General features: G+C 39.4%; 1 protein-coding gene across 1 annotated transcript; it reads right to left on the bottom strand.

Moving 5' to 3' along the window:
• On the bottom strand, positions 1 to 26,328 carry otp (orthopedia homeobox). The gene is made up of 6 exons (XM_018033475.2): positions 26,283 to 26,328; positions 20,459 to 20,581; positions 19,915 to 20,096; positions 6,522 to 6,702; positions 5,789 to 5,968; positions 1 to 2,987 (listed from the first exon to the last, which is right to left on the bottom strand). Exons 1-6 carry the CDS (start codon positions 26,326 to 26,328, stop codon positions 2,659 to 2,661), a joined length of 1,041 nt encoding a protein of 346 aa, XP_017888964.1. The 3' UTR covers positions 1 to 2,658.

Below are 26,328 nucleotides of genomic sequence, written 5' to 3'. Positions count from 1 at the left end.
TTTCTTTTTGATAATGATTTATTTTACACACTTAGTTGTCTTCTATACACAACTATACAACGATAAAAATTAAAATTCTTCTATTTATCACTAATTAAATTCATTGACGATAATGATTTGTGTTAAAGGTGCATAAAGTCAGTCCCTTCTTTCTCTTTCGCAACGCGTTCTATCAAATATGTTTCATTGCTTGTAAAACGTACAGATCAAGAGGAAGAAAGTACGTTCACGTCAAGTATACATAATTGATGTTACCATTGCAAAAAATCTATGTATCGAAATTTAATTCGTTCACTTAGCAAGCTCGACGCTTTAACTCGGTTCGATCCGAGAGATCCACTCACGCAGATGATAAATAAATATTATTATACTTTTCGCGTATTGACAGATGACGTAATTTCACAAAACGCTTTGTAATCGTTGCGTCCGATTTTATTAAAATATGTATAAAAATGTGCAAAGCAGTAGCATAGAAAATATTGTGAGGAAAAAGAAACAACAGAGGGTAAATAAGAAAACAGCTATACGGTCAGCTCGAGTATAAATTACTTCATCCCGAACACAAATTGCACCAGCAGGATGAATTTTCGAGGACATATCGTCGTCTCGTGGCTATATCATTTTTTTTTTTTTTTGGTTTGTACATTGAAAGTCGTATACGTTTCGTAATAATACACTGACAACTGCATATTGTTCATTTCATATTTATCACTAACTTTTACCTAAAGACTACCATAAATTCGTAACTAGAATAATCGACGTTCGTCGTCGCTCGCGATCATTACTGTGGTACCGCTTATTCTTCCTGCAATATCATATACACGACTTGTCGCTGTCGAAAGGATCACAATGTTCAAGTATACTCGTGTTTCTTCGTAAATGGAATGTCGTGTTCGCTTACGATATTCAATTATTATTCATATTTAACATATAGTCTATTTACAAAATTTACGCCCCGGTGAACAACGAAAACAATGTATACTTATAATATTCTCGGAGAATTTTCGGGAGATGCAACGTATAAAACTGCTAGCTTGCATTTAAATTTAAATTTAAATTTACGCGTTTTCCTCATGTAAAATTCAATCGCGCGCATGTACTGGTCATTTTTAACTGCTTGTAAATGAAAGTCCACATTTAAGTATCAGCTTCATTTAATTCCAGTCGAAATTCAAAGCCGAACGGGAAAAGATTATCTTCTACCCATTCAATTAATTAACTCTGGAATGCTTCCAATTTAAACTCATTAAACGAAGATCAAATATAACAAAACGGGTTTATAGAAAATTATAGGAAAGTATACACAGTTCCTTTGATTTTGAATAGGTTTGTAAAAATAACGTGTGCGAACAGAGATATGCGTTATCAGAGAATTACCAGTAATGATATAGTAAATTTAATAGTAATAATCGATCGTAGTTGTTACGCCAAATATTTTTCTATATTTACAATGTCATACGTTATACTATCAATAACTTGTCGTATACTTTTTTTTATTACACCGTGCCACATCGCGCAAATTCGTTATTTATTATTCATAAAATTATTTTTAAAGAATAAACAACAGATAATAATAAAGTTATGTTTCATAAGTTCGAAACAATAGGTCACCTAAATAATTAATTTAAATATCGGATACGTAAATCAGCTTCACAGCAAACATACGATTAAATCAGAGTGGTCGAAATAAATTAAACAGTCGTGAAATATTCGTAACACCGAAATAACCAATTTCAATTGAAGCAACGCAAAATTGATACGTGTTCAAACTCGAAGTTTGTAATTAGCCATGTTACGAATACACAGAACATAATAAATCGTCCGAGCACCGGTGATAAAGTTAATGTATGGATATATGAAGTAACCACCCACATTTTCTTAGTGTTGCACAGCTTCGATGTGAACACGAATCCTCTTGAAGAAGTCATTAATGCTAATTACATTTTTAATTAGCAAAGCCTTTCTCTTTCACATCTTCATCATTCGTGTTATCGAAGAATGTTCTCGATTTAGCTTCCTCACTCTAGATTCACTTTTTCTGTTAATTGAACTGCACGATCACACACGTTGTTGAAACAAAGAAATTGGTGTCAGTCGCTGTAACCAATAGAAAATCTACGGTAGCCTCATTCACCTCTATAATTGCAAATTGACCAGGCAAACAAGTATGAGAACTAACATTAACAGTCCGTGTCTCCAATTATTACAATTATATAGATGACAAAAATTCGTTGTTGCAGCAGCTTCTTGATTGATCGTTCTTCGAATTTATCAATCTTTATCTGAAAACGGCATCAGTAACAAAGCAACACAATCTTTCATCAAAAACTTGTCGCTCCAATCGTTCGAGAAGAAAAATAATTTAACGACGTATATGTACTTGTTCATCATCAAAAACACCTCGAATGAATTTCTGTGCCACCATTATCTCGTTGAGATAGATGAAAATCGGAAGTGGTGAAACATAGATGGACGTTTCTCGTGCCAACCACGAAGCAGAGAAAGAACATCCTCGTAAAACGCGTTGTTCCATTTCGTCACGCGTTACTTCTGCTACCCTGCACGTTCACCGCCCGAAACCATCGTCCACGAAGGTAATCCCTCATACGTGAGACCGACGGTACCCATTGCTGAGTTGAAAGCAAAATTCTGAGGGCCTCAGTAAACAGAATTGTACTCCATGTCCTGGGCATACTGAGGTGGTCCTGCGGTTGGTGGCGGCGGCTGCGGGCTGTACTGTTGCGACGCATCCGAGGCACGACGCCTGAGCGCCGCGATGCTGTGGGCGCCTCTCCAATCCGAAGCCTCGGACGCGTTCACGTCGGCGGACACGCAGGAAACACCGCCGCCGCCGCCACCGCTACCGGATGTAGTTCCAGGCGAGCCCTGGCCGCAGGTCAAGGCCGACCCCAGCCCGCCGCCCTGACCGCCGCCCACGCTGGATCCACCCGGAGGCGAGCCCCGGGATGCTGACACGTGCACGCCCCCTATAAATCAGAACATCAAGGCCTCTAAATTTTTTCTTTGTATCTGTTGTCAATGAAACCTCTATTGTATGAACTAACAAGAGGGACAAGTGTTCATTGTCGTAGAATAACAAGCGATTAATATTCTAATTATTTAAGACAAGAAATGAATAAAATTTCATAAAACCAATTTTTTATAAATGCGTCAAATCCGTATTCTAATTATCGAATTTTACGTCGTGATCGCGTGTCGAATAGTCAGTCGGAATCCTTTGGCTGTGGCAGGTAGCGAAGGGGCAATTTAGAAGTGCGATATCGCAGGTGCACGCAGGGAACGTTTCCGTTCTTCGCAAGGGATATTAGTATGGTAGACCTACAAAGTGCAGGGGATATGCTACCGGGTATCGTAAAATCGTATCCACCTTTCCTTACGCCACGTTGGTGGGCTCGTCGAGAGAGACAACGGGAAGAAGGAATCTTTTTATTACTATATAGAAGCATAAGTTTGTGCAGGACTTCAGGTCTGCCCTTTGTGCTAAGCAACGATGAAACAGCTAACAGCTTCGAATTACGTGATACTGCATTATACCTCCGTGAATTTGAAACTATGAATTTCTTTTACTCAAGAAAGTTATTTTCGTTGTAGCAAAAAACAATGGACGATTTGAAAAGCAAATCTTGTAGGACTTGTTGATTTATACTAAGTTGGATAGCGTTTAGGCAGTCGCTCGAAAATCGGGCATTTTTCGGTCACGTTAATTCACACCTTATAGATATTCTTCCAGCCGTCGGTGGCTGGACCAGAATAAACATAATAGAGCTCCTTCAGTAATCGGCTCGAAAACCGGCGAATCTTGTCTGTGCTACCGTTCAATGCTAATCATCATCGAGAACCAAAAAAATAAGAAGTTTCTCTAAAAGGTGTTTGTCCTAGACATTACCGAGGAGTAAAAACGTATATGTATAACTGACTATGGTCAGGACTCGAGTATTGGCATCCACCTTTAACCGAGGTTACGCGAAACGTACCGACGGTGAATGACGCTTGTGGAACGGCAATTTTTTTCCTCCTTTCGGTTGTCGCTACCTGCCCTGCGGCGATAATACGTGATAATTGACACCTTGTACGTGTTACGTATGTACACAGCCATATACATGTCCGCGTTTGAAACACGCTCATATTAGTGCGTACATTGTGAAACTGTGCTACACCTAAAGCTGGTTTCGCCACATAACTTAACCCCCTGCCTTTTCTGACAAATTCTATCCCGTCTGATAAAATTTCAAGTCATTTCAACACTGCAGCCTCTCAAACTAAACGTGATAAACGGATAGTGTAAATACAATAGGGGATGAAGATTTCATTCCTCTCAAGAATTTTTTGTACCGATTCTTTTTATCGATCTCTCTTTTTGGAACCTATTTGTAGCTTAGCTGTATTACAATTATTGCTTTTCAACTGTCGTTCAGTTGTCAAATAAGTAATTATAGATGAATTTATCAAAGCCAGTTATAACAGGTATTTGAACAGGATTTTCTATCCTGAGAGAAATTTATAGTTGGGGCTTATTATACAAGTTGTTGACCTCTGGAGATGACGGAATATTTTCTAGATTAATCCATTTATACGTGTCAATATGAATTTCATAATGACATTCAAGGTGTTCATTAACATAAATTATTGGGAAATTTTTAGAAACTAGTTAGCGAAAAGTCACTGATAGAGGGAATTGACGAGTCAACTATAATACATTCTTATCGTAATTCTTTTTCAACAATTTTTAAATCAGATTTTTAATTCGATCCAATCATAAAAAAATAGTCTATGTACATTTTCTAACATCACTCATATACTGAAGGCGGTATAAAAAGAGTAAAGAACCGGTCGATCATTCAACTTGTCTTTCCATCTCTTCAGTTTCTTCGCGCCTATGTTCTCTTAAAACACTTTGATTGTATTCCAGAGAGAGAGAGAGAGAGAGAGAGAGAGAGAGAGAGAGAGAGAGAGAGAGAGAGAGAGATATTGGAATCGTATGATGGGTAGAATTTGGTGAGACAAAGAATTTCACACACACGTCTCCTCTTCCGAGGCACCTTCAAAGGTACAAGGTCTGGCCGGATAAGCTGAAGCGTAACTTAACCAAGACAGGTTGCATCGAGATGTTATGGTAAACATACAGCGAAAGAACTCGCACCTAGGTGCGAGACCAGACTCGAAGTTTGCCTGCGTAAACAGACGAGAGGACGGAGTTTATGTTTCTGTCTCAAATTCCTTACATGCAAGCGCATAACCCCTCCGAGCGATAATGCACCGTAACGTTTAACGACTTCGTCAAAGAGGTACCGGGTTCCTCGATACTGTTTGCACATCGTCGTTTTTAGAGGGCCACGGTTCAAAAGTTTGGCAAGACGATTATCGAACCGCCTATAAGCGTCTGAGTTTGCCCGGAACGTTAATATTCGTCATTTTTTTCTTTGGAATAAGAAATATTCCTCTTCTCAAACACCTGCGTTCGCGATTGATGGCCAGCCTAAATCACGTTTTAAAGACTAACGCATAAAATTGTATTATCCCTGGAACGTCTCACTCTCAGAATCGCATGTCATAAAACATTGAATTGTCATTTAAAATAGTATAATTTTATAGTAATTCCGATTTCCAATAGAGCGATATCATCACCCATGGTATGCTTTAAATTAGCCAGAATTTATAAGTCACTGTAGGCTGTTTCACAAGGATATTCTTGCTGATTATTGATATTCAAAAGATTATCTTCAAGCTTAAAGCTTAGCTTATTAATCTATACTTAAGATTAACTTACCGAGGGAATTCAGTCCATAACTAGCTTGATAGACTGCTTGCGACGGACTGCTAATCGGTAGTCCAGAATTACCAAGACCCAAGCTCGGGCCAAGGCTTCCCGTGCTTTGCTGACCAAGTTGCCCTAAACTTTGTCCAAAACCGCCCATTCCCATACCTCCCTGTCCCAATTGTCCAAGACCTGCGAAACGAGAGGTTTCAATTAAACAACCTATGATGTGGCTCGATTCAGAAAACACAAAAGTGTGTCAAGAGAGAAAAGTGTGTCACAAACACAAAAGTGTGTCAAGAAGAAAATGAATTATTTGCTTGCAGCTATTAAAACAATGATATAAGCAGATAATTTAAGTTATCTTACATAATAGATACGCGAAATTAAATTGGAACTGCGGTGACTTTGATTCTACAGTTCAGCTGTTTAAGATGATAGCTTGTCTCTTCCTCGTAGTCGCGCATGAAATGTTGGTATGTAATAAGGTTCCGCATAGGCGAGATGACGTGTAAAATTGAGCGTAATTAATGTAGAACCGGGCAATTTGTTGATATTAAACAATCCCCGCGATCGCTACGTTTTGAAGTACGCGATACTCCATGCTACGAGATGCACGATGATTTAAAGCCTTATAAATTTTAATTACATTACAGAAACCGGTCTGTCAAGTTGATTTAATTGTCGGACAAATTTCTCGTTTTTGTTATATTATATACACGGTATAGAATCATCGATAGCTAACCTGTTCCCATTGTCCATCTCTCAGGAGGACCACTAAACATTCCAGCGCCACAGAGTTCGGTACTCATCGGTCCAAAAGGAGGTAATCCATGCGACGGCAGCAACGGGCCTGGAGGAGAACGGAAAATCGAACCGCCCTTCTTCCTTTTTTTCCACTTTGCTCGACGATTTTGAAACCACACCTAAAAATTCACGATCAGCTGCAGATTTCATCGAAACATCCTGAATTAATAAGATTGCTTCGTAACAAATATGTAACAGGTAAGTTGCATGTTTTTTTTATGTCGCTTTAATATGTATAGATACATATATTCAAATCGACTGTTGCAAGGCATTCAAAATGCAAAACCATCTAAATAACCACGCGTCCTCTCTATGTTACGATCAGTATTATTGTACTGTTAGTTATTCGTTCTTTTCGCTGGCAATTCTTTCACGGCCGCACAAAAGCAAATTTCGGGGCAAGACGTTAAGATGTCCCTGGACGTTACGACAATATCTTCGACCCCACGGCGAGTAGCTATTAGCCGCCGTTATGAGCTGTTGATTCTGGCCACGTAGTGGCCCCCTAAGCTGCCGGGGTCCCGGGGACTTGATTTATTGATATCGCATGCAAAGCCCACCCCTGTGCTTCTCTCTCCGATATACCCTCGTCCTACATCCCCCGCTAGTCACCCCGTCCGCCCTCTGTTCCACGGACTACAGTCCCTTTCCGGGTACGGTAAAGCGCGCTATAGCCATCTCATATGTGCCCATAAATTAGTAGTTTAGCATTAGAGTACGATGCGCGCTTGCGCCTCCGACGCAGCAACGTAGTAACGCGTTACCTGCGAGAGCAACCGAGGCTGCTTCCGGGAGCAAACAGAGAACGAAACAGCTAGCCAACCCGAGGGGTGGAGACACCCTCTACTAACATGCAGGGATTATACGAATCTAATTGGATATATGGGATTTACACGCTCCAGTGTACTCCAGGTATTGCCAGAAAGCGATCGTCGGATTTCTCCAACGAAGACGGTTTATTATGACCCGGTAAGTTCCGCAAGAGAATGAAAACCACGAGCTTGTACTACCTGTTATTAGTTGTCTGTAAACTTTCGTCGAATTATTGGAAGGAACGCCAAGATATATGCACGCGAAACTTAAGTTGCAATCCGAAGTTTGAATTACTTGGGGAATACAAGCTTTTCAGAGATTTTGATGATTTCGTCGATATAGCAAAATTTTTTGTCCAACACTTATTATCTTGGGATATCTGACTTCGTTCACCGGAGCTTAGGAACATCTGGCAAGTCCGTTGCCGTTCAAGGATGAACGGCTCGTGACGAGAGAATAGCATTAGAGCTGGATGGGTGTTAAGTGCATTGGGATGGAATCGGTGTCTATAGATCACCCATTGGCGCAGCGATATTTCACGATAACACTATCCATCTAAATCCCACACGCGGCGATCGTCGGAACGTCAAGTGTAGACGTTCGAATTTCTGTTCCCAAAATCGAACGTTTTTGTGCTCTCACAGCGGAAGAGACAGCACTGGAGAATATGCAAAATCTGTTTCCCCCTTCGATTCAATCCCTTCTGTCTTACCACCGGTGTCAATATTTCTTGCGGCATCTCTGGGTGTGGTTGCTGACGATTTCACGGTACAACTACGGCTAAAAGCCCATGGATAATTTGCTGTTACACGCCACGTGAGCATCGACGATACACACCAGAAGAGGGAAAAAGCACAAGGGACTGACGACGTACATACATATATATCGCGCATTATCATGTGCACCCTCTGCCCCCTACGCGTGGCTGATGCATCCTATGTACTATACGTACGCCAGAACTTCCGTTAATTAACGCAGGTGAATGCTAATGACTCCTGTTACGAAATAACTGCACGTAAAATGAGAGATTTCGTACGCGATGCAGGGTGCTAGCCTAGTCGTTGAATCGCTAATCTGTTTGCTTATAAGATGCATGGAAAAATATTAGGCGAATCTATATTGCCGGTATTTGACGGGGTTTTCTTGCTTAAAGACAATTCTAAGCCGTACGAGTAGCTTTTATAATTAAATTAGATGAGCGAGACTGATATAAATAATAATATTAAAAAAATATTACATTTGACTTTTACCCTATTCAATTTGGATTATTACCAGTCAAATAATCATCGATGAATGATTCCATGTCTCTGTACATCGTGACCGATTCGATAATCATGGATATCTATGAAATTCTGTCAATTATACGAATCATGTTATGACAGGAATGAAACTATCGTTCTCTATAATGATACACGGACAAAGAGATTGTTACTCCGTTAATTACATATCTAGCATGATAGATTAGCAATCATTCAATTTACGTACTTAAAAAATCGTTCACTGTCGACATTAGAGGATGTCAAATAGATAATAGTGATACTCGACGTTTGGTTCTATCCAACTTGTAATATGATCATGGATTATCTATATGACTACTCGAAAATTCAAAATGTATGAGTATGCAACGTTAGCAGAAAGGAATTACGTCAAAGTAGTGATTGAGAATAAAGAGAGAGATCCTTGTTTATACACGTGAAATAGCTGTGCAAATGGTAAAGGATATAGAAAGGTGCACGATTGCACAGATCGAATCACGGAACACACCTTTCGATGACTAAGGTTGCTTGACGGATACCTTTCGTGGCTATAATACCTTTTCCAGATGGGTTGGCGGGTCAATTAGGAACATTGCTTTTTAAAAATTGATCAATCACCGCACCGCCGTCGTTGCGAAGGCGCGTGCGCCACGGCAGCTGTTCCCAGGAAACACCTGGAATCACTGCGAGGGTAGAAACGAACGTAAATGCTCTTGAATAATCAGCATCAGCCTTGATGATGACTGGTTCTAAGCGAATGCTCGATTGGAATGTACAATGTACAGGCGAAAGCAGTATCCGAAAATGTCTGCTGCGTTTCAATGCACGCAAGTGAATTTCTATCATTCCGCATTTGCATTCGTATCCCATGAAGAGCTCACTACGACATTCTCACATACCTATTATATCCGCATTTTAATTACATGCTTTACTAACCGAGATTTACTTTTTCTGTGACGGAGCCGAATGAATTTCATCTGACAGTCCAGCCGTCTACCAAGTTGACAGTCACTGAATTTGCATAAACGATTATCCTCGTTTGGATTTAATCGTTTGCGCATATATTTGCGGCTGAGGCGATGAATTGTTGAATATATAATACAAGAACTGACCAGTTTCAAATTTTATTATTTAGCTACGAAGATATAAAAAAATGACATCTAGTAGTAGTTTCAATATCGATAAAGCGAGTATCTAATAGAGATACGATTTCCTTTTCTATGTTGGATTCCTCTATCGCAATCGTGAATAGCTTAGTTTAACTGGAGAAAAAAGTTTTCGAGCTCTCGGGGGGTCTAAAGGTAGGAGGTAGCAAGAGGCAAGGTTCGGCCAGCCGAGTTCAGGGGCGGCTTGAGGTTAGGGTAAGGTTTAGGTGGTGGAAAGAGGCGGCGAGACCTCGTAAAGGGGGTTTCAACGGGCGCTGATATAAATTGAGCTTGCCATCAAGGCAAGCGGCGGGATCTGCCCAAGACCCCAAGATATATAGAAGTAGCTTTCAGCACGCCATTGAAGAATTGTTCAACTCGCTTCGCGGAAAAATACCCGGAATCGCCGCAAAGCGGGATAACGTTTTTCTTTCGAGACTTTCTGCGACTCGATGAGGGCTGAAATGTTTCCACGATGAAAACTTAATTCATCTCCCAACGTTTCTTCCTTCCTCGACGATGAATCTCTCTCATTCACTCGTAAAATGATTAGTACTTATCGCCCAGATTTTTTTTCGCGCGACACATATTTTACTTAGTTTATTTAATTGGGGAAACAAAGAAGCACGTATGCTCGAAATCAGAAACAGGTGGAAAGTCGTTCGTCTCCCTTAGGTGGTTCTTAAGCTTAGATGACAACTAATATATTCACTTTAATAGTATATCATGAATATGCAAAATTTGATTTATGACTATTCATGGCAAAATCACTACATAAGAGTAAGTTTCTTTCAACGAACTCTCAGCAATCAATTTTCCTTGCACATCAGTACCAGACACGTTTTTGCATCGCGAGCAGATTGTCGTTGTCTGTGGTCGAGCGAGCGAAGTAGAACAGGGTGATCATTGGTCAGACATATCCACGATGCATTCAAACATGACGTCGCTATTTTGGAAGCGATCTGTTTTAGTCATCGATGAAATAAATTAATTGAAGTGTAATTAAATAGAACAATTATGATGATATAACGATTGTTAATTAAAATGTTTTATTTAAATCATAGCAAAAGATATTCCATATGTTTCATAGAGGCAGTTTCTTCTCCGATGTTTGTAACTTGAGTTACACTTGATTATATTAGTGTTTTTCTATCAAGACATAGAATTGCAAAGGTGAAGAACCGCGGATGTTTAAATTAAAGTACTCGCCAATATGATTGCCCTAATTGTTAAACTTGTGATGAATTTCCAGATATAAGAGAAAGATAGCATTCCTTCGAGTATAAGGAGAGAAAAAGTTAGTCGAATGGCGTGGGCGACTAATATTTGATGAAAATAAATACTACATAAGTTGGTGCGATGCGAGCCTGATTGATGATCGTGGTCGAGCCCCTGTCCGAGGGTGGCAAGACACATTACCCGGACCACCTACTGTTTCACGCTGCGTTACGTCGTCAGGAGGGACATTTTCGTTGGGTCATTAGTGGAGCATCGTGATCTAACGTCGCGCGGTATTAAAATTCCAGGATTCACCCTCGAAACGCTGACAACATCGATTTTTAAATCAATTTTACGTTAGATGTATTTTTCGATGCTCTGAGAAAAAATTGCAAGCTTTATAACATATTTATTCGCGTCAGTTTCGAACTTTTTTTCAAAGCATTTTGAGATACCGGTAGTAAGGTTAAAACAAAGAGATGCACATTCTTCTCCATAGCGCGGGTAACCTCATAAAAAGGCCACGGAACTACCGATAAAATGCATACTCGCATGCACGACGAACCGTAAACTTGATCCATTTATACACTTTATTATTATTTCACGGACGCAATATCGTTGGCTTAGGATACCTGTCGTGAAATTAGCCCGAATTGCTCGTGGAACTGGATTTATCCTCTGAAGTAACGACGCTCGCAAAAATTTGTATAGGGTCGTACATTCAATGGGGAATCGACTGCGTGCTCTATGAAATTGTATTGTTTCAATCAACTATTCTCTCGAATAGGACTTTACTCTAGCCAACAATCTTTTAGCAGAATTCAACTGTGAATATCGCAATGACGGCCGATCAATTTCACCCCAACTGGCTTTGTATTTTCGCCAGTGTGAAATTATTCAGGGCCGGTAGACGTCATAACAAAATGGGCGTTAGATGATACTCCCTAGGGTCATCGCAGCGACATAGTTTATCCATTGAGAACCCCAATCTCTCCTCCATGGTTAGCCCACGCCGCATATGTACACGGGGATGCTTTTCTCTCCGTACGTGTTCGCACACGTTCGTACACGGGCGTGTGCGCGATTCGTCGCTGTGTGCGTACGTTACCCGGTGTGATATTTTTCGGCCGACGACACGTAAGAGCTAATATCGTGGTCTATGCATATTTATACGGCATTAAAAATCACCCCTCCCTTAAAATGCATAGGCTGCTGCATAGCAGACGCGTTGAATCTTCGTTGAGCCGCGTAGGCCGAAGCGTTTGTCACGTTGGGGGTAACTACTAGACGGAATCTCGTTCTCTTTGAACTTTTACTATTTCATCGGGACATTTCCTGGAATGTTGCTCGTCCTCGGACTTCATTAGTTACTTTGCGTCGAGATTATTAGAAACTCGATACTCTCCATGAATGTACATTTTTAAATTCATGTAATTTTTATTTGATAAAACCAACTTATGATCTCATTTACAATTTATGAACTCATTACGAAACATTAATATAGTAAAATTTTCATTATCTCTGTATCGCCCCTTATCTGAACGTTTTATTATATGAAGAGTAAAAACTGGAAACGTACTATTGAAAAATATTTAGCTAAATTATATGATTCAGATGATAAAAAGATTTGGGATCCATAATTTTTATTTCATTAATCTTATTGAAAAGAAGAAGAATTGCAAAATATTACTTTTATGATTTTCTATTTTATATAAGAAATTATCTATAAACAAATTGCATTAATTCAATTTTATTTTGCTTCAGATACACGTATAATTCGAATGGTAATCGCTGTTTATTCCAATGTGTAAAAATTTCTTTATACGAACACATTTGTCCCTCAATTAGTCGATGTAATGGAGGTTCGACCGTAACATATTTAAAGATGTTACGCGAGGGCACATTTCACATTTGATATTAGACTAATGTTAGACTAATGTCGGTTGTCCCCGTGTATTCTTATTCCGGCAGGACGTTGATTTATTTTCCGTACTCGCGTCTCGTTGCCGGGGCGTATTCGATATTCGTTCGATGGCGTTCATACGTTACGGCTGGGCCAGAAACAATGTGGCAGTGATTTAACACGGGACAGAACCGTGATCGAGAGTGATTCGCGCTGCGGCGAAACTTGACTGTTCGTACACGGGCGTGTGCGCGATTCGTCGCTGTGTGCGTACGTTACCCGGTGTGATATTTTTCGGCCGACGACACGTAAGAGCTAATATCGTGGTCTATGCATATTTATACGGCATTAAAAATCACCCCTCCCTTAAAATGCATAGGCTGCTGCATAGCAGACGCGTTGAATCTTCGTTGAGCCGCGTAGGCCGAAGCGTTTGTCACGTTGGGGGTAACTACTAGACGGAATCTCGTTCTCTTTGAACTTTTACTATTTCATCGGGACATTTCCTGGAATGTTGCTCGTCCTCGGACTTCATTAGTTACTTTGCGTCGAGATTATTAGAAACTCGATACTCTCCATGAATGTACATTTTTAAATTCATGTAATTTTTATTTGATAAAACCAACTTATGATCTCATTTACAATTTATGAACTCATTACGAAACATTAATATAGTAAAATTTTCATTATCTCTGTATCGCCCCTTATCTGAACGTTTTATTATATGAAGAGTAAAAACTGGAAACGTACTATTGAAAAATATTTAGCTAAATTATATGATTCAGATGATAAAAAGATTTGGGATCCATAATTTTTATTTCATTAATCTTATTGAAAAGAAGAAGAATTGCAAAATATTACTTTTATGATTTTCTATTTTATATAAGAAATTATCTATAAACAAATTGCATTAATTCAATTTTATTTTGCTTCAGATACACGTATAATTCGAATGGTAATCGCTGTTTATTCCAATGTGTAAAAATTTCTTTATACGAACACATTTGTCCCTCAATTAGTCGATGTAATGGAGGTTCGACCGTAACATATTTAAAGATGTTACGCGAGGGCACATTTCACATTTGATATTAGACTAATGTTAGACTAATGTCGGTTGTCCCCGTGTATTCTTATTCCGGCAGGACGTTGATTTATTTTCCGTACTCGCGTCTCGTTGCCGGGGCGTATTCGATATTCGTTCGATGGCGTTCATACGTTACGGCTGGGCCAGAAACAATGTGGCAGTGATTTAACACGGGACAGAACCGTGATCGAGAGTGATTCGCGCTGCGGCGAAACTTGACGCGCGCATGTTTGATGCGCCATCGTAAAATACTCGATTGCCGCGTACACGTGTCTGGTTATACGGTGGACGCATCCACGTAAATGATCAGTGATAGTTTACGGGCGGAAATTTTGCAGATGGAAATTGCGTATCGATCATATCTGACTTTCGATATCCCGATTCAATGTTCGCCAATACGAACCCATAATTCCTTATTGACCTTTCGCGTTTTTTTTCCTGATCATTCTTTTTTCCTTCTACACGTGTCGATTGAAACTAATCGCACTTCGCAATTCTTACACAGGATGAATTTAAACTTATGAATTCAAAATTAAACAAAATCATCCAGTGGTCAGTGATTTCATTACAAAGCTTGACAAAAATGCATTCGGATTTATCAAAGATACATTTATTTAATAATCAATATGTTTCAAATACATATAATAAGCCTTAATAACTTTTCTACACTCAGAATTATTTCATCTTCTTTAGTGTTCACAATATTGGACGATGAGACGATATATTGTCGAATTTTCTTAACTAGAAGCAACACATACATGTATGTATGAATGTATGTATCAACCTAATATGTGTAATGAATTCGTACGCAGGATTTGTTGACAAAATCATTAAACGGCAAGATTCTATGTGATTCTCTTTACTGACTTATCCCGTACATGACTTAGTAATTATTATTTGATCATTCTTATCCATTACAATTTACTACGATTATTGTTGAAATCGAACGAAAGTTCTGCACTTATTGTTAGAAGCCGAACGAAGTTCAATATCTCAAGCGTGGCGACCTTTTCAGTTCTCGGCCAGCGTACATTGAAACCATTTCCCATTTCTCAGGACAAGACAATAACGAACTACATTTACCCTCGGTGCAGTCACTTGTTTGTCCCAGAGGATGGCCGAATGACACCGCCATTCGTCCAACTCCCGTGGGATACTTTGAAAGCAGTATCCAACATTCGCCACCGCGGACCATCTCCCAAAACGGCATATGTGACTTTTAGCAGTTGAAGCTCGAGTGTAGGAAACACGGATTCAAAGATCGATCTTTTCCCAAGGTGAACCAAAGCAAGGATGCTCGACAAAATTTAATAGTAATAATAATATAGTAATGATTTCATCGCGTAGAAATAAAATACGGGGAATTACTGAAACCTATCATCTAAAATAATACTTAACATTATTTACAGATTCTATTAAAAAGCTTTACAAAAGTAATTTGTGATATATTAAATTACAAAGTTAATTCAATGAGTTTTAATAATTAGAAAATTCATATGAAACATATTTTGGTTAACTAAAGAAACGGTCAATTATTAACTTAACTGTCGCAGCTATTACTATTATCTTTATCTTATCAAGTAACATAATGGACAATCGGAAACTCTTGAAGAGTTCAAAAATGCTAAGTAGTAGTCATCTTTATCCTACCGGAAGAATCATTCAAAAGAATCAACCCTTTAAAAACTACATTTGTGTTTGTATGCACAACGTTATTATGGAATGGAATAGAATCGTAAAACCATAGTCCAGGTCCATAAACCCAAGCGCCGCTTCCTTTTCATTAGTAGCATTAATCCATGTTTCGGGAAGATGAAGGATAACGGGCAACCAAAAACGGTCAGTGCGATGGGCAGTTCGCCGACATTTCATCCTCGAGTTTCCTTTTTTTTTTTCTTCTTTCTATTTTCCCGTCGCGAAGCTTCCGTTCGGATGGCGGTTATCGACGAGATGGGACGGTCGTGTCCCATAAAATTTTCGCGCAGTAGTAATCGAAAGGACCCTTCAGCCTAGAAACGAGCAGTTACCTGGGGCAGTTAAGTTAAATGCCTGTTAGCAGACGTTAACTGCTCGCCGCTATGGGTTCTATTCCGTGGACGATTGCAATTTTAATCGCCTCTTCATTATGATTAAATTTAAATCGGCTGTGTGCAGGTCTAATAAAGCTCGTTTCGCAGCCACCGCCGCCACCGCCGCCGCCGCCGACGCTTTCGAAACAGAAAATGTCTCCTGGGCGGATTAAAATACGCGTAATTAAAACCGTAAAGCGCCAATACGTGTTCCCGAAAATAAACTGTCGTGCATCGCGATAAATGTCCGGCTGAAAAAAGCTTTTTGTCTGAACGTTGCCCCACGTATTTGCGCACGCGCTCGCGAGTTCACGATCGCGTTTTGTTGCGTCGCAATGGACTCGCTTAGTCGCCGTGCCGGCGGATGATTGAGCTTTATTTGAAACCATCGAGAGCGGTTAATTAATATTCTAGAAATGATTGACGGTAAGGAACGCCGCGTTTTTGTATACCTTTCCGAAATCGAATGAACCGAATGGGAATGCCAGCGCAGATGCGCTCGCGCGCGCGCACCGAAGTCATTGACCCCTGGTTGCTGTACAGGGCTTCGAGAAGGGATGAAAAAAACCCGACAGATCTCTTTTTTTACCAACCCGCCAAATTATTTATGGCCATCGAATTGGCATTTTATGACGAATAATTGTCTGATATCGTTCGACTTAGTTGATGAGCCGTCCTTTTTTCACTCGCGTTTAAAAGTCTGACACCTTTCTGCTATTTCAAATGATAACAAAACAATGGGACCATAATAGATAAGCTATTACGTTTCGAGATGTGACAATTTAAACAAATAAAATCAATTATTTTCTACTTTGCAATTTGACTTTTGCTTCAGCTGTCGTGCACACGTTGCCGTGGAAGAGAAAGTGAACCAAACAATGTATAAACATGACAAAAGGCAACGAAGTGAATGAAAGAAAAGATAAATAAAGCGTATTTATATTTTATTCGAAATAATAAAAGTCGGTCTAATGTAAAATTCATTATATCCATTATATCCAATTATATCCATTACTACTGATTAAACGAAGTGAAAGGTCAGCCGGGAGACGCGTGAATTTTTCAACAATAAAATCACCAGCTTTTGATTATTTTATTTCGGCTTATTGAGAGGTATTTTCATATGGTCCCGAGTTCATTTCTCTGATTATCGCGATAAAAATTGTGCGTCGCCACTTACGAATCTCAAGAACGGAGACCCGTCTGGCCGTGCTGTACAAATGCAATTGAAAACGTTATTACGTTAAAGTGTAATTAAACGTCTCGCATGATTCGGAATTGCATATGTATCCTACGCCGACACCACCGCATCGAGATAATCGTTGATCGTAAAACAGTTTCGACGAATGCGTTATCATCCCAGCGACATAATAGTTGCTAATTAACAGCAATTAGAGACGCACAGCCAATTACAGTCTCTTTTCGAGTGGTAATAAATTACAACAGATCGATAAATCGTAATATTTTATTACACTATTTCAAGTATTTCGTTGATAGTTAATTAAAAACGCTTTCGAGTGGCTCTCTTTCCCTACTATCGTTATCAACGTATTAAACGTTAGTTAATTTCTGCAAACAGCACCACGCCGTTTCGTCTGATTAATTCCGAGGTGCGGCGTTGCAGTTACATTTTCGCCGAGATTGTTTCATTCGATTAGAAAATCCCGATTGCTCGTGCGGAAAATTCTGCAAACTTTCCAAGCGCAGGCATTTTTTCAGCGATTCTTCGTATCGGCAATTATCTAGTTCCAGTTGAAAAAGTAATTTAATAGTGCGCGTCTCTTAATTTTCACCCGTATAGCTCAACTCGGTGCAATTTTTCCCTTTTTTTCGATCATCCTGACGAATATAACATTCCTTCATATTCTGATCATTCCATTGCGAAATACTGCTTCCTTTTGATTGGATTTAGTTTCAATCATATTGGAAATATATTTATTCTGACATTTCAAATTAGTATCTTAAGAATGAACTATAATCATTGCCTGATAACCGTTTTAAGAATTGTCTGTCGACTGTGCTATTTCAATTTCATGACGGGAAATAAAATTTCCCGGATCCAATAACAGGCGATCGTCCGGTTCCCGGATGCTGTACACTGTACATACACTTTGGTGCAGAAGACGCAGACGAGCCACGTGTGTATACAGGTACTCACGTTCACTGGGATGACCCAGCCCTCGTGAAAACATTGAAGCGACGGCGGGTCCGCCATGGCGAGTGAAGAAATCTTTGATAGCAACGCTCGATAGTAAAGCGACGCTGGGCGCCGGCGCCTTTCCCTGGCAGCCCCATTGGTGCCTCAGGCCCTCTCTGTACAAGAGCCCGCCGCCGGGTTTCCTTGGAAACGCTTCGTTCGCTCTGATGTCTACCCTCGCCCACGGAAAACCTCTTTCAATTAGGCAACCAGCCACCCCGAGCACCAACCGACGGATCTCTCTTTATCCCTATCTCCTTCCCTCCCTTTTTTTCGCTCGTCCACGATACCTTTCGAAAGCGTAGCTACTTGCGTCTCGAAGGGAGCACAACGAGCTCTCGTTCGCATCGACTACCTACCCCTGCCGCGATTCGTTCGTTTAATGATTTCCTTCGGTCTTTAATGATTATGCTTGACAACGGAGTTTACGGTTGAAATCACCGTAACGCGTCTTGAGTGGAAGAACGACGAACCGTACAGACAAATTGTTGAAGTAAGAACGATGAGGTAGAAGTATAAAGAGGATAATATCCGCCTACGGATTTAAGTGACCGAACTTAAACTTCGGTTAAAGTATTTTTAGAGCACGTCGATCGCGATGTCACGGGTTTAACGTACAACCAGAACGGATCCTCTCATAATTGTTCCGTGTGCATGTGAAAAATGTCCGGGTTCCGACACGCGCACACACGGCCCGTCCACGTGTGTGTCGACGTGGGAAAAGGAGACGGACGAAACTGCTTGATATGCAGCGCAACGCCAGGCTTGACTGACGCTTCCAAGTTGCGAATAAAATTTTCATGAATTTCTATTAGCTTCGTTTTTCTCGACGTGCCCCGGAGACTTAAAAAAGCTTCACGCGACTGATGACCGGAAAGGGAAAGGAGTCTAACCTGTAGAAAGTACTAATCACCAACAGTTGGTCAAGACCCGAGGACCGGTTTATTAATTTCCGTTTTCCCGCCGCGATTCTACATTTTTACTTGACTGACTTGTTAGTTATTTCCGAAACTTTATTGTTGTGGTTAATTATCGTCTCTTAATATTTAACTACCCAGCTGCGAATATGAATCTATTTATGAATAAATGACGAGACACAATATGCTAATCGTTCTCGTGGAAAATTAATAAGTAACCTGCAGATAGTAAATAGAAATTTCATTATGATCGCGTCTTAGACAAAATCTTCCGGTCACTCTCTGTGATGTCTGAATTCGGCGTACTTTACGGAGGAGGTGGAGAAAGTTCACGGAAAGTTTTGCGGTTGCCATACGGCAAACCGGAGTCCACCAAAATTCGAGACCCCGTAGGGTGAAGGCTTAACGCTACTCCAAGTTTCAGTTTAATCCGAAAAGCCATGGTAGGCCGACGGAATTGATTTCGAGACATTCGCGGTACCACCTAGTTATGCCTATTAACTACCTCTTGCTGTCTAAACGGTGACACAACAGGTTCAGACATATAATATTTTGTACAATTGAAAACAATGCCCAAATCGCCACTATTTTTTATATATATTAAACGGATAACGTTAACGTAATTAATCAGTTAATTATTTCCTTCAGGAAATTCATCCGAATAGTTATTTCGTCCGCTTTATCGTTTGGTCGACTATTATGAATAAAGGGAGCGTCTTCAACACTTACCTGAACTCGACTTTCCGTGAGGCCGATTTTCACAGCTATTTCCTCCCTGAGGAAAATATCCGGATAGTGCGTTCTGTTGAAACACCTCTCCAACTCGTTTAGCTGAGCTGGAGTGAATCTCGTCCTGTGCCGTTTCTGTTTCACAGGCTTGTCATCACCTTGTCCGATTCCCGTCGCGTTTCCTGAAGAATTAAAATCAAATTTCTGATATCCTCGTTTCATGATACGCGTATACATATTCATCGCGATGTAAACGATGTAACTAAAAAAGGTGCAAGTTATCGAATTTAACAAAATTCATTTGACATTCAACTCTTTCATCTTCAAAATCAATTTCTCCATTTTCATCCTGCAGACGCACAGACGACTTTCTAGTTTGTTTTCCCATCCAAAAGCAATCGCATCTACATTCGAGAAACGAAATAACGAAATCTAGAATTTATTGTACCTAGAAACGGTATCACGACTCGATTGTGAAAGAAAACCAGCGAATAAAAAGGAAAAAATGGCGAAGAAGCAGATTCGAACACGGTAAAACGCTTACCCGAACCAGGCATGGTCATGATTAAATCCTGGTGAAGCGTACGAAGGCCACCGCCGGTAGACAACCCTGTCCCCAAATTCACTCCCAGCAATTCGCTCTTCAGGTCCTGTGCATCCTTCGCTCCTGCAAACGCGAAACGCGAAAAAAACGGGCCATTACAGTTTTTTTCTGTTACCCCGCGGCTGCGCTACGGATCCCTACTTCTACTCGTTGCTCTCACTCCCTTTTCTGCTCTATGCAGTTTAAATTTGTATAGGAGCAGAAGCTGGCTAAGTTCGTGGTGAGGGGAACACGGGCCACTTAGCACAGAGGTGCGAGAATCGTCACCGGCCTCCGGCTTCTAGGCGAGCAAACACACACATTTAGCCTCGCCGACTCTTACCGTGTCTTCCACGCACGAACACGTGTCCACGCGCGCGAACGAACCGCGGTTATACGTGGTCGTAGAAAATTTCTAGAATACGTGGGAGGAGAACGGCTGAAAACGCCCGCTCCAACAAGCCCACGATACGGGCGGCCATCGCGTACCTCGTTGTGCTTTGTCAAAGTTGATTACGTAATAGTACGGAATATTTGGAATAAAGAAAAGTAATTTCATTCAATTTAGTCAATCAATAATCGCTTTCACACGCGACGATGTGATCATGTATGCAAATAATCTGTCATCTAAGGGTTCGGATATTAAACTATCAATTCTCCAATGAGATGACTGCAACGATGTAGGGTCTTTCGGTGGTCGATTAGAGTAACCCTAATCCAAAAGTAGAGGGTTCGTTGCAATGGTAACTAGCGTAAATCGATGATCGAAGTGAGAATAATCGCTAGATTTTTTTAGTAACTTGCGGAATCGATAAGAATGAAGACTGATCAATAGGTTTGCTGAGCTAAAGTTGTTCATGAAGCAGCAGTGACAGAATTATCAGGACAAAAATTGTTCTTTGCAATAGAAAGTTTAATACATACACGCCTCTAATGAATTACCTCGTACAATATTAATAGAAAATTTACAGCGTTTAGTTATTTTCTAAATTAAGCGATTACAGTTTGGATTAGAATCATCGTTGCAATCATTACATTTCTCTCGATACATATCTCGCGGGTTGTTAATTAAGCATTGAGCCGTGCGTTATGAAGTCACGCGCGATGCAACGAAACGATAATATAGTAGACAAGAAATTTTATTGGTTTCATAAACACACTGACCGGTGTCGGCAGTTTTGCATCGATATTTTATAATCCGATCGTTTAATAGTGATTCATTCTAGGCACTCGTATTCAAAATGCTTAATGCGAACCGCACACGCATAATAATAACCTTTAATAGTCTGGAATTTGAACGAAGCCGAAAGCATTCGGGGAATAGGTTGGAAAATATTTCGAACGTCGTCCACCGTAGCAGCTTTTTATTAAGTTATGCTAATATCCGGCTTAAAATCCGATTGTTTTTATCGGATTGATATAGAATGTTGTCGTTGTGGTTGGAGTGCATTTATTCGATTTTAACAATAGAAATTATACACATCCTGTCTTGAGATGAATATAGCAGGAGTTATGAGGTTGAATTGATGTACTTCACGTACGTAGATTATTAGTTATGTAGAGAAGTCGATAATAAACTAGACAGAAGTAAAACTAGTTTACGAGTTTAAACATGGTCTCAGGATTTGAATGATTATATGAACGTATAAACTGTATGTTTACAGGAAAGATAAAAAATTGTGTCTTGAATTGAAGAAATAGGCATTAAGCATTAAAAAGTAGTTTTGCTCAATTTGCAATTGGAATTAAACTATGAATTAAATAACGAAAACATTTTCTAAACCAAAGGGCAGAGATAAGGAAACGTAATTAAAAATATGAGACTGCATAAAAAATGCACGATAATCGATGAGCAACGAACAATGGACGAGGATGAGAGAAAGATTGAAAGTGATCAGTGGAGTTGAAAGGTTCATAAAGTATGAAAGGAGTTCTTTTTGGCGTCAGGTAGAGGAGAGTTGTTGCCTCGGACGGGGTCCTAGGCTTCTACCAGCCTCGAAGAACCGCGTTTACTCAATGAAAACTCCGTATGAATGAACTTTATGACTGGCCTTTACTTTCGTTTTATTTTTATGGCTTTTGATGATTTTATTTCGATTTTACTGGACAACACCCGGTGTTTATGAGCACCCTCGTGCGTTAAAAAAATTCGGTAAGTTCCTTTGATGTTTCCATCTTGATTTCTGTTTCTGCCAAAATGGATGTAGAGAGATGAAAAAAAAAAATGGGAGTTGAGAGAGAGAGAGGGAGAGGAATTCTTCTATGAATTTTTCAACAATTTTTGTTCCGTGTGATTTTCGTTAAAAAAAAAAAATGCTCGAATTGAATTGTCACGTACGCGACCCACGCCATGATCCATGTAATTTAATTCGCTTCGACCAAGAACGGTTTGAAGCGACGGAAAAAAGCGTGTTTCATGTGAAGAACGAAACGATATGCATCCTGAAAGTCACCGAACGCTCACGTCCTTTGACGCGGGTCCTGCATAAATGCGAATTTTGATCGTTTCAAATTTGCATTAAAACAAAAACAGCGATACAAATAAATAAATCACAGCTTTATACGAGAGCTGGCTAATTTAATTTGCTCGATTACACGGCCGGAGATAGATAAAAATTTGCAAACAAGATATGATTACGAACGGACCACTTGGCTAAGGATTAGTGCTACCGCCTTTTGTTTGCTTCGTTCGCCTCTCATTAACGCCAAGAATCATTGTTTAATCCTATTCCACCTGCTTGGATTATCGGATTGTTTAATCGAATTAAAAGGATGGTGCTTAAGACGATTCCACCACGTCGGATTATTTTTCTTCCTTGTAGGTAATAAGCTCCATTTGTCACGTTCTTTAATACTTTGTGTCTTCCTTCAATTTTAATCGTAACTTTCTTAAGTTGATAATTTATAAAACAAACTGTAATTTGACACGTCAGTGAAGTCATAGAAATAAAAATAAAAATAAAAATTCGCGATTGGTCGCTTGAAAATAATGTCTGATAGGCCACACAATCTAAATTTGGAAAGAAACATTCATTTGGATATCAGTAGTGTGCATCATCGTTGCAAAAATAAAAACAGAATATAAAATCTCGTTTAGAAGAAGTAACTCTAACTAACCACACCGATACCGTGTTCAACGATCATCAATCAAACGCTGTAAAATTACATAACATAATTCTAAGCACTTCTAAAAAGAAATGAACTACTAAACCTATAGTGCGGATCAGAATGTTAACAAATCTTATGTCAATGTATCCATAAATGATTTCTTTTAAATAAATATGATCAGTGAAAAGTTAATTCAAGATGCAAAGGACTACGCGACAAAAATCGGAGATTAATCGTTGTTCGATCGGCTCGGCATGTAGCGCTTTTGCTCGATTTCTACCGCCAGTCTCAACTCTAAATCGTTGCTTAACTTCCCGCCTAATGTAATCAGTGTTGAGGTAATTAAGGTCATCAAACTCGAGAAGCGGTTTCCTTCGGCGGGACGAGAAGCGAGCAGACGTTCGGTCACGTGTTATTGGTTTTTCGGGCTTTTCTTTTTATTGTTCGACAATCATTTTCTTTTACGTTTCACGTATACTCAACGGGCGAAACGTGCGCAATCGTGACGTTTTATGAACGAGCCACGTACGTAAATCCTCGATCATCAACAGAAATTAATTGAAATGAATACGAATGAGTATTACTTTATCCATTTTTGTTCTCATCAATAATTTATCTGTCTATAAAAAAACGATTGCAATAAGTTTCAGAACCTTTTATGTTCTGCAATTTTTATTCTTATGCTTTTTTCGAAGTTCTTAACAGGTACCAAATAATTTCAGTTTTTCGATTTAGGTTGAACTATCGTTGAAACATTGTTTATCTTTCAATTTAAGTCATATGTAACATAATCGGTCATCGTTGATCGACACAGTATTTAACATATTACTCTATCTACTAAAATAATTTTGAGATGACATATACACTATTTTCATTGACTACTTGGCTGTTTTTCACATTTCATGTATTTTTCATATCTATTCAAATAAACGTACGGGCAACGCCGGGTAATCAGTTAGTTCTACATAAAGAACGTAGAAGTACCTGTTAACGGGAAGTCCTTTTTAAGGATGATTGCACGTGTCGCGGTTAACGTGTACGGAATGTACGGCCTAGTTTTTAAAAATCGCCAATATTCGTAATATTGTGTCTGTCAAAAAACGGATTCATTGTAAGTAGAGATATCTATGGCCGATGATTGCCGGTAGAAGCGCGGAGATTTCTGACGAGCTCGAACCAAACTTTGTTGCACCTTGAAGGGATTCGAAGTCACGGTGCCTCTTGACGCATTCTATTATAATAAAAGTATTCTGAGGGTCTGGCCACGAAGTGGGGTAGGAAATTAAACTTTTCGGGAAGAGGACTGTGCAATCATCACGGCACTTATCCCGGACCCAGAGGCTCCGAAGAGTACAGATCGCTCTAAATATCTACTCTTCTCAAATTAACGAAAGACGAAGAATCTTTCATGTGAATCAATGCAGAACGAAGTACATATTCCAAACGATTTTCACTCGGCTGTGTTCAATAAACCACAGATTCGGTATAAAATTAATGAATCTTGAATCCTGAGTTATATTTGAATGGAAAGTGGTTATTATTAATTGGTCTTATCATAAGAAGGAATTAGATATGTTATTTAAATTAAAACTGTTTTTTAATATGCACAAAATGTTTAGCGAACATGGACGAATTTAACGCATTCCGACGGACCGGACGGTGCGGGCTCGGAGCACGATCCTAAATCCTTTTAACAAAAATTAGTAGCGGAATGAGTATATTACCATTTATGGTGCATAATTTATCGAATTAAAATAAATGAATGAATGTAATATACTTTATAAGGATAACTGTTTAATTATTGTTCGCCTCTTCATGGATAATTTTTTTAGCAAAAATGAGTATGTTGTTTTAAAATTAGTTTGCCAAATACAATTAACTCTGGAATTATACTACCGACTTATTTTGTGCATTTCTTCATTCAAGACCAATCATTTTTAATAGCCTGGTGGTTCTAGTGTTGCACATATTACTTAAGACATAGTTATTCTTTAATTTCTATGTAATTGATATCCAATTTTGACGCGGGGATAAATGAAACTATTTTTAATGTCAAATTTTATTAACCGGGCAAAAAAGATTGACATTTTTTTAATAGCTAAGAACATGAATTGATTGGAGTACAGTTAGCCACGCACCGTCGCGTCGCGTCCCATCATTTACTACTTATTTTCATAAGAGAAAATACTTTGTTTTCGCACTTTTCAAGTAATTCCTAATTGTGATATACATTTTAATAACAGAAGGAATCATTTTTTCCTACTATCAAACATCGTTAGTATTTAACAAACGAGTTTTACTAAAAAAAGAGTTATTTCTCTCCATTGTCATGATAAAATTAGAGTTAACTCAAGTACCCCAATTATAAATAACACACTTTCCTCATTAAAAGTGGTACTAAGCCAAATACAGCACTCGCAAAGCACAAAAAGCATACTCCTTCACTTTCTACAACCGGGCCACAAGAAACGAACCGATAAAACGATCAAACAATAAGCCTCCCGAACTTGTTCGTGGACGAGCACTCCGTTTCATACACAAACCTGCCAGTACAAATCAGGAAACTTCACAGGAGTAACTTCGAATTTTACAACTGTCCGATGATCCCGGACAAAAAAATTGTTCGTGTTTTGAACGTCGGTGTTCTCAATCGAATCGTGACATTCTCTATACTTACCGGAAATACCGTGTACGGAACCGCCGGCAGAGATGTTGTTGAGCAT

This window comes from Ceratina calcarata, unplaced genomic scaffold (assembly GCF_001652005.2).
Source record: "Ceratina calcarata isolate Rehan_Ccalc_2016 unplaced genomic scaffold, ASM165200v1 scaffold72.2, whole genome shotgun sequence".
Taxonomy (NCBI): domain Eukaryota; kingdom Metazoa; phylum Arthropoda; class Insecta; order Hymenoptera; family Apidae; genus Ceratina; species Ceratina calcarata.
This window is presented reverse-complemented; position numbering and strand designations above follow the sequence as displayed.

Bases quoted from the DNA above. Each gene is read 5' to 3' on its own strand.
- otp (XM_018033475.2), bottom strand. From the start codon at position 26,328: ATGCTCAACAACATCTCTGCCGGCGGTTCCGTACACGGTATTTCCG. The intron at 20,582-26,282 runs GTAAGTATAGAG...TCGCGTTTGCAG, and splicing joins TTCCGTACACGGTATTTCCG to GAGCGAAGGATGCACAGGAC. The intron at 5,969-6,521 runs GTTAGCTATCGA...CTCGTTTCGCAG, and splicing joins GAGATGGACAATGGGAACAG to GTCTTGGACAATTGGGACAG.